The sequence below is a fragment of the Corvus hawaiiensis genome, chromosome 2, assembly GCF_020740725.1.
Source record: "Corvus hawaiiensis isolate bCorHaw1 chromosome 2, bCorHaw1.pri.cur, whole genome shotgun sequence".
NCBI lineage: Eukaryota > Metazoa > Chordata > Aves > Passeriformes > Corvidae > Corvus > Corvus hawaiiensis.
In genome coordinates this window covers 92,577,098-92,591,759 of record NC_063214.1, presented here as the reverse complement: position 1 = coordinate 92,591,759, position 14,662 = coordinate 92,577,098, and the positions used below count along the sequence as shown (strand labels likewise).

General features: G+C 44.1%; 3 protein-coding genes across 5 annotated transcripts in view; 1 reads left to right on the top strand and 2 right to left on the bottom strand.

Moving 5' to 3' along the window:
• TBC1D8 (TBC1 domain family member 8) overlaps positions 1-4,897 on the top strand; it is a 48,574-nt gene extending 43,677 nt beyond the window's left edge. For all 3 annotated transcript variants that reach the window (XM_048325765.1, XM_048325776.1, XM_048325785.1), the window contains 5 exons: positions 209-449; positions 1,674-1,739; positions 2,350-2,439; positions 2,603-2,703; positions 3,934-4,897. In XM_048325765.1, coding sequence (XP_048181722.1) covers positions 209-449; positions 1,674-1,739; positions 2,350-2,439; positions 2,603-2,703; positions 3,934-4,392 — 957 coding nt within the window. In that variant the 3' untranslated portion in view covers positions 4,393-4,897. The remainder of the gene's footprint in view (positions 1-208; positions 450-1,673; positions 1,740-2,349; positions 2,440-2,602; positions 2,704-3,933) is intronic.
• Positions 4,898-5,439: 542 nt separating this feature from the next.
• On the bottom strand, positions 5,440-10,535 carry RPL31 (ribosomal protein L31). Its single transcript, XM_048325818.1, has 5 exons — positions 10,439-10,535; positions 9,707-9,823; positions 8,082-8,207; positions 6,017-6,129; positions 5,440-5,511 (listed from the first exon to the last, which is right to left on the bottom strand). Exons 2-5 carry the CDS (start codon positions 9,811-9,813, stop codon positions 5,480-5,482), a joined length of 378 nt encoding a protein of 125 aa, XP_048181775.1. The 5' UTR covers positions 9,814-9,823; positions 10,439-10,535; the 3' UTR covers positions 5,440-5,479.
• Positions 10,536-13,154: 2,619 nt separating this feature from the next.
• The window catches only part of NPAS2 (neuronal PAS domain protein 2), a 109,771-nt gene continuing 108,263 nt past the window's right edge, over positions 13,155-14,662 (bottom strand). The window contains exon 21 of the mRNA XM_048325798.1: positions 13,155-14,645. Coding sequence (XP_048181755.1) covers positions 14,463-14,645 — 183 coding nt within the window. The 3' untranslated portion in view covers positions 13,155-14,462. The remainder of the gene's footprint in view (positions 14,646-14,662) is intronic.

Here is a 14,662-nt window from a genome sequence, read left to right as displayed (position 1 = left end):
CCATTGGAAATTGTGAGAGTGGCTGGCTGCTCTGATGAAAGATCTGCTTTTTCACACAGAATTGGTCTCGGTATCACTGTGACCCCTTGCACAGAGTGAATGTCGAGCACGTTACAGCGTAGTTTGATGTGAATGCCCTTTTCTGCTGGTTGTGCTCTCTGCTGCTGCGCCCCCCAACAACCGCTGTCCTGTCTCCGATTTCTCCTAGAGGGAGCATTTAATCAGGTGCTACTGGGAAAGCACGAGCGTGGTGTCGGAGCGCCATGATCCCAGGCGGCCGTACGCCGAGCAGTACCGCATCGACGCCCAGCAGTTCGCCAGCCTCTACCGGCTGCTCTCGCCCTGGACCTGCGGGGAGCACACCGACCTCCTTGCCCACAGGACCTTCCGCCTCCTGGATGAGAACAGGGACCGGCTCATCGAGTTCAAGGGGCTCGCCAGCTGCTTGGGTATCGGCTCACTGTGGGCTGGGTAGGGGGCAGAGCAGGGGGTGGCACGGGGGGGAAACAGCAGTGTTAAAATGCCACCTGACAGGCAGAGAGGATGGTTTTTAGGGCTTGTAATTATCCATATCAGTGACCTTTACTGATGTTTTTGTGTTCCAATCACCTGAAATTTGATTTAAAAGACAGCCTAAGGACATGACTGAATATGGTGTTAGAATATTTGATTTCTCAGACAATAATTTTGTTGAAAATCTTGTGTGAATTAAAAATGACACTTGGGTCTGCACAGAATGCTAGGAAATCCTCTCTACCCAGTTGTTGCTCTGAGTATACCTCTGAAATCTCAGTGTACCTCTTTGAAACTGCTTCTTGAAGACTTAACCTTACACAGCTGACTGCTGCCTGCCTTACATGTTGACAGTAAGCAGAACAAAAACAATCTGGCCTGCAGTGACTGAGGGCTGTGCCAGGGTTGGTCTTGAGGCCACCAGCTGTCCTAATAGGTGAGACTGCCTGTCCAAAATCTGTCTGAAGAGAAAGTGCCATATCTCAACTGTTGCCTGACCTCAAGTGGAAAAAACTGAATCAACATTCAAAGCTTCAGTAAAAAGCCATGGTTTTGTGTTCTTGCCACTTTGGATTTTTAGACTTTTTTATGTGAACACTAAGGCACCCTGTATTCTCTTTTTATTTAGTGTTGATTCTTAGAGGGATACAACTTTAAATTCAAAGTTCTCACAGTATTTGAGTGCATTTCAAAGTTTAGAATCTAATTTTTACTGGTCATTGAAAGTGTGAATTATATTACATGTGAAATAGTTATCTCCATTGGGCTTACTCTACAGAACAGCAGTAAGGGCTGAAGGGGGAGAAATACTAAGAATATGATGTCCCCTACATTTTCTGTCTTTCCCCTCTCACATTTCTGTAAATCTGTGGCAGCAAACAGCCTTTACTAGATTGCCTGCCATCCTCCTTGGTATTTTTAAATGATGCTGAAGCTCCATAGGACTAGGTGGTCACAGTCTATTTTAGAAGAACAAAGACCAAAACAGATGGCTGTCACCTGCAGTTCCTTGTTGACAGGCACAACCTAAAGTAATACACTGGCCATATGTTGATTGTCCATGTAAAGAATTATCCCCTGTGCACAGAGAGATGCTTGATTTATTTTAAACTGTGGAAGTAAATGCTCTGGTTTACTTCCTTCTTGTTCTTTCTTTGTAGATGTTATGTATAATGGAGAAATGAACGAAAAGATAAAGTTACTATACAAGCTGCATATCCCACCGGGTAAGAAATCTGAAAGGTTATGAATACCTCACTTTCCCCAAAAAATCTCTTGCTTTTGGGAAAAAGCTGCTTAATGAGGAACCCCATCTTGCTTCCTTCCAACTGCGAGCATACAGGATGTGCATTTGTAGTTGCGCTTACTGCATTCTACAAATTATTCCATTGATGACAAATGGAACCTTTTTGGATGGAATTTATAGATTACAATGTTGAAGCTCACATATCTGTTGCATTCAGAGATCTTTTGCAGCCAATTATATGGTTACTTCCAGACAAAATATGAACTGAAATAATGTTTCTGAATGGCTTGTACTCCATGTACAGTAGAGATGTCCTTGTATATCTTGATCCAGTTTGGATTAGGTGACAAAATTCTGTGGTAGTTCCTCTGCAAAGTTTTTAATTAAAATGTGCAGTTCTTGGCAAGCTTCCAACTGCAGCACCAGTCTTACAGTAACATAATTTTACAGTATGATTTAATGAAATAAAAGTACCTAAAAGTGTTTACAAAACATTTTTGCACAATTACTTCACTTTCTTCAAATACAAAAATAAAAAAACATCATGCAGAATTCAAAGGATTAAATTTGTCACTTTTTTTTTTTGATAGCTCTCACAGAAAACGAACGAGACAGCCAGTCACCATTAAAGAATCCTTTGCTGTCAACATCAAGACCACTGGTCATTGGAAAATCAAATGGTATGTCCAGACTGCTTCTCTAATGCGAGTGCATATGAGATAACCAGCTTTCCACTTTTGATCCGTGCCATATTATCTCTGCTCTCTGGGGTTTATTTTGAAATACAGATTTACTCCAGTGACTTGAAAATGAATTCTCCTTTTTATGTCTGCTCCAAAAAAGGTGATGCAGTAGATTACCAAAAGCAGTTGAAGCAGATGCTGAAGGATCTAGCCAAAGAAAAGGATACTAAAAATGAAAAGGAATTGCCAAAAATGAGCCAGGTATGTACCTTAGCGGCCGTACTGTTTTAAAGAAGTGTACTCGAAATGATTGAATAAAAGTTTGGCTCTGTCATGAAGTATGACTTCAGCCTGAACTTATATTCAGTCCTTCAGGTACTGAGGATTGGGGTCCTCTGATCCAGGGAGCAGGTGTTTAAAAACTTTTACTTTTTAAAAACTACCTTCCTAGCAGTTCCCTCTGCTCAGACTGGCTGGGGAATAGAATTTCAGATTCACTCTCACCTGCAGCAGAAGATGCAAGCAAACAGGCTTATGTAGGCTGGAAAAAGCCCTCCTCCTCCCAAGCCCAAGAATTCCCAGGAATGTACATTGTTGTTCCATCTTCTCATATCTCCGCTGCACCAAACCAGTAGCTTCTTAGTACACCACACCTGGAACTTGCCCTGTCCTAGCCAAACACTTGAACTGCAGGAGAACAGCTGAAGGCTGTAACAATCTTACCATCTGTTTTCTAATGCCATTAGCTTTCTGTGTTGTTGGCATAAGGAAATCTACTGGAGAGAAAAGGGCTCCATATTAATAAAACAAATGTACAGACACGCAAAGAAAGATGGGACTGCCCCCAGAATCCCTTCTGTGCTCCTGTTGCTAAATAAAGTTTTGAACTGGTGGCATGTACCTACTCTGTCAGCTCTGCAGAGGCTCATGATCTCATAAAGGCGTCATTTCACTGAGGGCTCACGACTTTCATTACAGGATATATGGAAACATCCTCTCTAGCCTGATAATAATCTGTGATGGGTGAGCAAGGGAGAGACAGAAAGGGGCTGGGCAGGGAAGATCTCAGAATTTTTTTAGAACAGCTGGGGAAAGAGGGGAGAGAAACAGCAGAAGGGAAGTTTGCCTGCAGGCCTGTAGATGGCTACTTCGGTTGTAACTTGCTGTGTGGCAGACACCAGTAATGGATTATCCCTTGCCTTGTATCTCACTTGCCCTTAGATCGTCTGGCATGTCCTGATTTCCTTCATCAGGGCACCAAAATACTTCACTGCCCTCTTCCCTGTTTGATTTCAGCACAAGGTTTCCTAGCAGCAGTGGGGGTTGAAATCCTTTCACTAACGTTTTTAAAAGCAGGCAGAAGTTATAGAAGAGCATATAAATGTACACAGCATTCCACCTGCCTTTGCACTACCGGGCTGCACCTGACTCCTGCAGTGATCCTTAGCATGGCTGTTCAGGACTTTGATGCTGGTTTTTCATCCTTTACAGAGGGAGTTCATTCAGTTCTGCAAAACGTTGTATAGCATGTTTCATGAAGATCCAGAGGAGAATGATTTGTATCAAGCCATTGCCACTGTGACCACACTGTTACTTCAGATTGGAGAAGTAGGACAAAGGAGCATCAGCCTGGGGAGTGGATCAGATGAGTTCACCGAGGACTTACAGCCCGAGGCCTCCACTTCAGACCAGGATGCTGTTTTTACTGACACTGTGAAGACCCCTCACAAAGACTCTCAACCTTCACCTGCGACTGAGGGGGACTGGACTGTCTCTTTTGAACATATTTTAGCCTCCCTCTTGACTGAACAATCATTAGTTAACTTCTTTGAAAAACCCTTAGAACTGAAACCAAAGCTTGAGAATGCAAAGCTAAATCAATACAGTCTCAGAACAAATGGACTGAGCTGCCAGTCACGGAGTGAACATGCAAAACCAAGCACGCAGTAGCAGCAAACATCTCAAAAATGAAATGCACTGAAATTATGCCAAAGGACATACTGTAAAAGGCTTTCAGTTAGCAGTGGACTTCTGGTAAACAATTTGTTGGTCTGTGGTTTTCAGTTCAAGAGCTTTAAAAGCTAAAAGGGTGTGTAGGTTTGTTTTGTGCCATTGACTTATTATGTTCTTGTTTTGAATGTAAAAGGAAACATCTGTCTACAGTGTGAAGACACTGAAGCTCTCTTCCGCACTGGGAGAACAGAGGCTGGCTCCAGTTGTCTATTTTTTTTAAGCAGGGGAAAACACTTCTCATCTGCTGTCCACAGTTTGTTTTGGTTGCCTTTTTTTGCACTAATACTGAAAACTGTTTCAATGCTGGTAATTGAAACTATTTTAATATATTTGATTGTATTCCAATTTTTATGTCTTGCTGAAATGTTAAGTGTACATGGACTGTGCTTCTCATATAGGTCTGTGAAAACATGCACTTTTCAATAAACCCTTTTTTACAAGACTGGCATTGACAGTATTCACTGATTTGGGGAAGCTAAGTGCCTTTAGTCCCTAGTGCATTAAACAAATACCCTGAGGTAGCATGATCACAATTATTTCACTAATTGGAACCCCGTTTCCATGTAGCACACAGAGCTGCTCTGGGAGAAGCCCACTGAGTCTGCCTAAGAGGCCAGTGTGGCACATCATTCACATGAGATTACATACATGAAATATTGATCTATCAGTTTTGGATGAGTTTTTCTTGATTTGTTTTTAAACAAACTTGGCCTTAACTTAAAATACCTGTGTAAAGGGTCATTACATACCAGAACAAAATACCCAGAACAAAACAAACCTACCAGGACCCACAAAGAACATTTGAATCTCCTTATTCCATTCACATGTAACATAAGTCTAGTGTATCTTTAATTAAGAAAATTACACCATTGTGTTCAAATTCAAAGAAAGCAAGATACTTTAAAAGGCTGGTACCTGTTCCAACTCAATGCTTCACAGTTGAGAGCCTGAACAGACTGGACAATAAAAACAGCAACTTAAGAATATATTTTCTTTTTATCTTTTTATTGTAATGAAAATCTGTTTAATTTTCATCCACATTGACTGTCTGTAGACCTGCAAAACAAGACATTTCATCACCACCTGTTATATATATATGGAAGACTTCCCAAGGAAGTACACCTACTGTTTCAAGGCTAGTTTGCTATCTTGCTTCTGGAAGAGCAAACTATATAGGCAAGTATTTCTCCAAACGTTAAAACAAAAACTTAACTTGTAGTTATGGAATTTTTTTTCTCAGATGACAAGCAGAAAGGGCTCAACCTGCCTGAGCTTTTGACATCAGAGAATAGGCTTTACATGGGAAAACAAACCTTAGAACTACCCTAACAACAATGGCCAGTGTTTTTCAATCTCTCAAAATTTACATGATCATTTCACTAAATTCTGTACTTTTTTTTTCATATGGAGCAGGCAAACCAGCAGCTCTGTTCTCTACAGTTAAGCCAGTGGTTTCACTCTTGCAGTGTGCTTTTCACCTGAATTTTGCAATGCAGGAGGAGCTGTCCTGCTTTGCTTCTTGTTCAAACACGGCATGGGAGATGCATGGAACCTTCCTTACCTTTGAATGTTGTGACTGGTACGTAGGTAACCAGAGTGTACAGCTTGTTGGGTGAATCCTCATCCTCATTGCGCTTTCTGGACAAACGCACGCGGATACGGTAAGGAACATTCCTAAAATTAAGATGGCAGATTAATTTTCAGTGAAGTCTGTATTGAAACCCGTGAATTCATAGGAAAGTTCTTTCTCAGCATCATAGCAAGAGCAAAATCTTGTACTTTAAGAGACTGTACTGTTTGCCTTAGAGGAGCTATTTTTTTTTTTGTTTGGTTTGGTTTTATTAAAGTTAGAAGGTAAAATTTAACTGAGCCTTGAGTAAGATGAATTCATAATCCAGTAGGAGCATAAAGTCAGAAGTGCATCATCAGTCCACTACTGAGGAAATACATCATGAAGATGATCAGCAAGTGAACATGACCAGCAAGCAGCTGTTACTAACAAGCACTTCTTACTACAATGTAAGATAGTGAGGAAAAACCCCAACAATCTACCTTGAAAGCCCAAGGACTCTGTCAAAAGTCAGAGTATTGCCTAATCTTTATGCCAGAAATCGTGGAAATTATAGTGAGCATCAGGCCTGAACCTAGGTCTTACTTACGGGCACAAAACTGATCATCATTTCTTCCTAATAACAACTAAATTGTTCAGATGATTTTGTTTGTAATAGCTTAGTGTTCTCACCCAATAATGCCCAAAATACACTGTTGAAGGATGGCACAAATTTTTTTTTCCACACCGTTTTTCACATAACCTGCCACCTCAGAGGAACTCAAGATTTTAGGAAACTCCTGCTCAGACTATGCTCCACAGAAATCTGAAGGAACTTCCTCCTCCCTGCTGTACCTTTTCAAGAGCAGTGGACATAGAAATTTAAGACACAGGAACTTGCTTTCCTTTACTCCCTTCTTGTCAAAGTCAAAAGCATTTTTCACTACTTTATGTAGATCACTATCTTACCAGGCAACATAGTGATTTTAGCCTCTGCTGATCCTTCCAGAGGAAGGTATTTTACTTTGCATACATTATGTTTTTTAACTAGTAAAAACTGCACTCACACTGGAAAGACAGATATGATGACTCCTTGCTCCACAGACTTCACATTTACCAGTTAACATGAGGAAGAGTCTTGGTTAGCAGCCTCCCTACGAAGCTCTGGAGTTATGTTGTCTCCTGGTTACATTGCTACTTCTTCACTCCTTACATACTGGGCAGTTTAACAGGGAGGACAGAGAACCCCTGCCTGTAAGACCCAGTAACTCGGTCTCATCCTCCCACTCTGCTTTTTGAAGGAAAGGTGGGAAACATAATGCCAGGCAAAGCATTCTATGTACGTCATAGACTAGACTTACGGACCCAGTTCCCAGAAGATATTGTTTAAATCCATGGGTATCCAGTGCATCTCTCAAAGCAGCAATCCAGATCAGTCAACCTTTTTTTAGAGTTTAAGAGGTCCCACTCCTCACAGGAGTTCTTTTGGACCATCTTTACATATGTCAAATCAGCTGCTTTGTAGCAGTGATTTAACAGAAGTTGTAGTTTTTGGTCCCCAAACGACTTATTTATTTGTACTTACAAGAAAAGATTAATAGCCCTGTTTAAAACACACCTTCTTTTGTGCAGCATTTATCAGTTCAGCATGCTTCAAAACCTAATCCTGTTCAGATACACTAGACATATCCCACACACAGCCTGGGACTGTAGGTATCACTAAAAGCTCAGGTTTATAAAAACTGTCTGCAACAACAGGGATCAAGGTACTACAGTATTACAATATCCCAATCCTTTCTCTTCCCTGCCCTCCACCCCCAAACTTGCATTCCTTCTTTTGCTTTATTCTTATTAGAAGTAGAAGGAAGTTCTTTTAATCCCAGAGTTTACCAAAGCTCTGTTACAAATACCCCAGGAAAGCTGACCGAACACAGAGGTGACAGAAAGATTAGGTTGGTGCATATACCGCAAGAAGGAAGCATTTGCAAAGAAAATGCAAACACTGCAAGAAGTATATAGTTTTTTCCCAATCCTTGGTGTCCTTCCTCACCCAGTAAGGAAAACTGCAAAAACCCACCTTATTCCTTTAGCCCAGACCGCTTTGTTCAGTCTGGTATCAATGCGAACATCAGGAGTACCCATCTCCTTCATCGCAAATTTACGGATTTCCTTGAGAGCGCGTGGTGCTCGCTTCTTGAAGCCCCTGGGACAAACACAAGAGTCACTTCTTTAACTTCAGGACACTGTCAGCACTAGACACTCGTTGCATGTGTTCTCCATACAACCCAAAGCATTGTGTTAAAGAGCAGACTAACAGCTGTACCAGCACAACTGGACCTTTACCCTGTCAGGCAGCTGGTAACTTTTAATAGAAACCACTTATACTTAGGTAGAATATTTTCAGTAAAATTTTGCAATCACAAGATCTCCTGGATCTTAAGCCTTCATTTTAATGTCAACAAGTTTCAATATCTCAGTAACACTGAAGAGATCAGAAGTTTCACAGACACTCTGAATAAAAGCCCTATGAGAAAAGCAGTGCAATGATAATAACATAAACATGACTGAACTGTATCAGTATTGAAATAAACAGCAGAAGAACAAAATTGATGTTATTCTCAGTATCAGCTTTTGCTGAACAGTACTTGATGGTTGCTTTCTTTCATGCTATCAGGACTGCACCAATACCACCATGAGAACTGTTTTTTTCCCCCAGTCTCATGCCCATTATGGCCAGATCCTGCAGGACTGGGCATTCACAACAGAAGTAAGAGCTGCACCATGAGCATTTTGCCATATGTAATTACACCCACACTGTGACACGAGGCTGTGCCAGTAGTGCCCGAGGTCCCACAGTGGGTTATATTCAGTTATACTATGTGTATGCTGCTGTTAATACTTTGTGCTAGAAATGTGCTAAATAAAAAGCATTTCAGCTCTAGCATATCATGCCCCAAAAGAAAAGTGGACATCATGATCATCAGCATTAAAACAGACTGAACTGCCAATCAATACGCAAGGCCAGAACATCTTAATGCCATTTGAAGAGTACCACTATCTCCCATTCTCAGCCACGGTTTTGCAATACTCCACTGCCTCATTTCTCTCCTATCCCATGTTAACTTTAGCCACTGCACCAATTGTTTGGATTTGGATGGTGTCTTCCATGTGACTACAGGCATACTCAGAATTCAAGGGCAATGCAGTTTCTTCTGAAGCACTTCTCCACAACAGTTTCATGAGGTTCAGCATTCGGTTGATTAAAAAGCTACTCTTACCTACACACAACAAATATCCTTTAACCCAAATCATATCCCAGTTTACACCTCACACAATTTCGTGTTAAACATGAAGCCAACCATTTGATTACAGCAGTATTAAATTTCTGAAATGTTCTCGGTGGCCTGAAGTTTAAGCACTTGCTTGGGAAAGAACGACAACTTGTGCACAGAAGTAAATCAACCTAACTTCAATTTAAGTTCTGGAACACTCACAATCACAGAAGCAGGCTTGTTCCTGACAGCCACAAGCCAAGTCTGGCGTTGCACAGGTACAGAACTGCTGCCTCGGGACACAACCGAGGCACAAGGGACCACAAACACCATGCTGTAAGGACAGCCCTTCTCTGCCCTTTAAAACGTACTGAACCCACTTCCAAATGCCTCTTCACAGAAGGCGAATTTCACTGATAGAAGAACTTACACGCCATGGATCCGCTTGTGAATGTTGATGGTGTATTCCCGAGTTACTACCTCGTTGATGGCAGAGCGGCCCTTTTTCTTCTCGCCGCCTTTCTTTGCGGGAGCCATCTCAGCGACCCTGAAAGGCACCGTGCACACATCAAACGCAGACCTCGGACCTTCCCCGTCCCCTTCCCTCCCGCCGTCCCCAGCCCCTTACAAACCGCACAACTCCCACATTCAGAAACCTAAACCTAAGCTTAATTAACCCCCGGGGTCGCACTAGTCGCGGGCTTCACGCAGCAACCTTCCAGCATCACAGATGCTTTACTTCCATCTCCCTGAGAGGAGCAGGAAGCACATCTGAGACTCTTCGACCACCTCGCATTAACACCGGCCTCCTGGCCAGCCCCAAACCCCCTCCTTCCGCAAGGCGACCCAGGAGGGCAGCTCAGCCCGCCCCGGAATGAACACGACGGTGCCAAAGCGGCTCCTCCCAGGGGCAACAGCACGGGGGGGGGCAACAGCACGGGCCGTATCCCCGTCCCGTGAGTCCCGCAGGCCTCCCCGGGCCTGGGGAGGGCAGAACACGGGCCCCATTCCCGCCAAACGCGGACGCGCCGGGAGATCCCACGCGGTGCCTCCCTTGCCGGGCCGCCCCCCTTGCCGGGCCGGGCCGCGTTCCCGCCGCGCTGCGGGGTCTCCGCGGAGGATGGAGGCGGATTCTGCGGGACAAACCCGCGCCCACACTCACCCTGCCCGGGCTCAGGCCGGAAAGGAGCGCGCGCGGCACGCTGGGAAACAGGAGCTCTTCCGGGATGAGGCTGAGAGGCGACTGCGCCGGCGGCGGGCGGGGCTGCCTTGGGGGCGGTGTCAGCGTGTGCCCGGACCCGGGATGGTCTTTGGGAGCGGTGTCAGTGTGTGCCGGACCCGGGATGTTCACTGGGAGCGGTGTCAGTGTGTGCCCGGACCGGGAATGTTCCCTGGGAGCGGTGTCAGTGTGTGCCCGGACCGGGGATGGTCTTTGGGACGGTGTCAGTGTGTGCCGGACCCGGGATGTTCACTGGGAGCGGTGTCTGGGTGTGCCCGGACCGGGAATGTTCCCTGGGAGCGGTGTCTGGGTGTGCCCGGACCGGGAATGTTCACTGGGAGCGATGTCAGTGTGTGCCCGGACGGGGGGTGTTCTCTGGGAGCGGTGTCAGTGGGTGCCCGGACCGGGAATGTTCCCTGGGAGCGGTGTCTGGGTGTGCCCGGACCAGGAATGTTCACTGGGAGCGGTGTCAGTATGTGCCCGGACCAGGAATGTTCACTGGGAGCGGTGTCAGTGGGTGCCCGGACCGGGGATGTTCCCTGGGAGCGGTGTCAGTGTGTGCCCGGACCGAGGATGTTCACTGGGAGCGGTGTCAGTGTGTGCCCGGACCAGGAATGTTCACTGGGAGCGGTGTCAGTGTTTGCCCGGACCGGGGATGTTCCCTGGGAGCGGTGTCAGTGTGTGCCCGGACCAGGAATGTTCACTGGGAGCGGTGTCAGTGTGTGCCCGGACCGGGGATGTTCAGTGCCCGCCCGCCCGCTCCCTCTGTAGGGTCTCTCTTTTCCTTGGAGTGGTGTGTGGGGAGCTCGGCTTGGCGCACTGGTGCTTCCAAGAAGCATTTTGCCTCCCGCAGATCTGGAGCTCTTGTTCCCGAGACAGAACCGAGGCATCCCGACGTGGGGCAGTAGCCTGATGTAACCATCTCACCTGCCCGGAAAACCTAAGGGATTATGTTGGAACAAGCTGGGTGTTGGCTATCATGAACTAGAACACCCCAGCTCTGTGAGGACTGGCGTTGCCTTGTGTGTGCAACAGAGAACAAGGGCAATAATCCCAAACCGGAATGTGTGTATGGGGAAAGCATGAAAAACTAGGTATTGACATAAATCTGCTCTTGTGAGCTCTCTGTATCCTTCCAAACAATGTATTAAACCAGCTTAGAAGGCAACCCTACCCTATCTACAGCATCTCCCTGTTAAAAGCTTACAGTGCCACTGGTTTTAGAAAGTGTTTGTGTTTGCTCCAAGGCTGAGTTTGGTTTGGACATACCACTGGCAACTGGGAGACATGTGGGTTTATAATCCCTGAGAGTAGAACAAATTCTTAAAGGAATTTTCCCTTCCTGTATCTTCTGTCATAGTAGAGATCCATCAACTGCTACTTCCACAAGTATTTCCTCTGAGGTGCTCTTATTCCTTCATTACCTCTTCCTGCATGAACTTTGGGCTTACAGATTTGTCCCCTCCTTTCCCAGGAGTGGCTGGGGTTTATGAAGTTAGCCTCTGTCTTAGCCAACTGGCCTTTGCTTAGGTTTGTCTGTAGTTAATGAAAAGAGAGAGGTTCCTTCAGACATTATGTGAAACCTTCAAGTTTAGCTTTCTAATCTTCATCTGGTGGGGTCACTCTTGCTTCACTGAACACAAGAATTTAAAGGGATGAGCAGGCTAATTCACCCTGGTACCTAAAGGTAGCAGTAAAAACACTTTCTTAGAGACCAGATACTTGATTCCCTCAATCCTCTCCCAATGACGGATTGTATGGACTGAAATACACATGCACCCATCAGTGCTACCACCCAGTCTTGCAATTGAATCATCAGGGTAATTTTGTCAATGGATTTTCTTTAGGACACTTCTAGCTTTTTCAGAACTCAGGGCAAATAAGCTTTTTTTCATTTCCATGAGAGCTTACTTTCACAACTTCCAGCTCCCAGCCCAGTTATCTCCATTGTTCCCCTATGGCATATAAACCAGAACATGTGGGCCCTGCTGATGTGATCCTTGATACTCAAGGGAGGGAAGGCCATGTGTGCACTTTGTTGAAGCTAATGCTGGCTCCAGTGGCTGCAAGCTGCCCTGAGAGCCATCCCCTTTCAGTCTTACTGAGGGGAATGAACACATTCTTGTGCTTGTTACCCACCTCCATCTGTGTTGGAGGTTCTCCCTGTCTGCAGAGGGAAAGCAAACCTGTACCTTGGCTGCTCCATCCTGTAGTCAGTTTGAATTTAATGTGAAAAGGAGTCTGCACGAGGATGCTAAAGTGGAAACTCGACTGTCTACAGGGTGAGTATTCCAGAAGAGATGTGTCCCAAAACTCAGGACAGCGGTGTCTTAAAACACTGAAGTTGGACATGGGTCAAAACCCTGGTGTGTGCTGAGTCACAGATCTGTTTTGTGCTAATATAGAACTCTTTGGTTGGAAGTACAAAGCTGCCTGAGGTCTTTAAAGGTGCTCAAAGTTTTAAAGGTGCTTAAAATGAGCTGTCTTCACTTGCAGCTAATACAACTTCCTGAGCTTTCATTCTCAGTGTCTATGCCATGACAAAAATTCCAAGGGATAATACTTGGTTTTGCTAACTGGGTGCCAAACACCATTCAAGTCTGTGGCTAAGATTAAAAGTCTAAAGTGAATCACATAGTTCGACAGTCACAGGAAAATGTGTGCAACTCCTGCAATAAAGCCTTTTGGCTATTTTATTTTATTCTACAAATAAAGACAAGTGTCCATCATTAAATGGAAAAAATAATAGTTTGAGTTGTATATAGCATGAAACAGTAGTTCCCTTCACAAAAACATTTCTAATTCATTAGTTTATTACAAAATACCCACTCACAAAAAAGCACAAGCACAATCTTTATACTTGTGAAATGAGTTGATATTTCATATACAAAATAATTTCCACATAATTCCATATAATTTTATTTTATATAGAAATAGGTCATTATTACAACAGCTGTACAATACACTACTTTTTATTTAATAATTACATAAAATCTTTCTTAGAAACATATCAACGGAAAACATACAAAAAAAGCGAAAAGTGCATTTTCTTTTTTTCCCTCCAAAGGAAAATTTAATCCTAAATGTTATAATGAAAGAGATATGTAATAGTCTGCAGCATCCCGAGTCAGTGGGCCAAAACACAGTGCATATTTCTCAGAGACTTGGAGTGGGTGAGTTTAGGCTGAAGAAGGATTCATGTTGTACTATTGGAGAGTTGCATGATTGTGCTTACAATTTGAGTTCTCCTTTGCAATCACAATTCATGTAGGAAACAGTCCAGTGTGGGTTTTCTTTTTTGGTTGGTTGGTTTTTACTAATGAAGAACAGTTAGGGTAAGCTGCATAATACTTTTCAGATTCTAAATCAAGGGTTATGAGCTGTAGACCATCTTCACCAATGGCTGGACTTTCTCCTCCATTGGATGTGCTAATTTGGCCACAAGAATAAAGAAACAAACTTCTCTTTACAGAAAGTGCCTAGGTTTTGTCCTCTGTGCAGTTGTGCAAAATAATAACAATAATCATAATAAAAATAATCTCTTGTTCTCTCCTCAATAGACCTTTGACGCAGTGCTTTTCATACACAAAAGAAGAACTGAAACAGTGAAGGCCAAGTACCTCATGAGTCTGTCGACAGTCTTTTGAATTGCCAGATGGCTTCCAGAGTGACACGCCGGGATTGAACGCCTCTTCCTATGCACCCAGTGGTGATGGAAGCTGCACAGGATAGTGCTCCTTTTTATTTTGCTCTGTCAGTACATCCTGTGCTCACGACACAGCGCAAACGGAAGCCAGTGTGCCGTGAATGCACTGTCTGTGGCAGTCTGCGCTCTGGGCATACTTCTGTCATAGAGCTTGGAAAGAAATGCTTGTGCAAAAGCCAGAACAGTAAGTACAGTCATTCTCTTCTGCCCCATGTGCCCATTGGTTAAAGCTAATCGTGTATTGATTGTGCTGGTGGGACTCTATCGCAGTGGCTGTGGTAAATTTGATGATTCTGACAAACTATTCCTTCTTCTTGATGTTAGTTGTTGTTGTTGTTGCTGCTGCTGTGTCTGATGATACCCAATATTTCCTTGCTGTGGTGAGTAAGATGGCAGGAGCAAAGAATCGGGTTGTTCATTGTGCAAAGAACTTGGTGTTTGCACCTACAGATAAAATAAAA

Excerpts from the sequence above, each read along its gene's own strand:
- RPL31 (XM_048325818.1), bottom strand. The coding sequence starts at position 9,813 with ATGGCTCCCGCAAAGAAAGGCGGCGAGAAGAAAAAGGGCCGCTCTGCC. Across the intron at positions 6,130-8,081 it reads GTCTGGGCTAAAGGAATAAG|GAATGTTCCTTACCGTATCC; the intron begins GTGGGTTTTTGC and ends TCTTAATTTTAG. Across the intron at positions 5,512-6,016 it reads ACCAGTCACAACATTCAAAG|GTCTACAGACAGTCAATGTG; the intron begins GTAAGGAAGGTT and ends CTTGTTTTGCAG.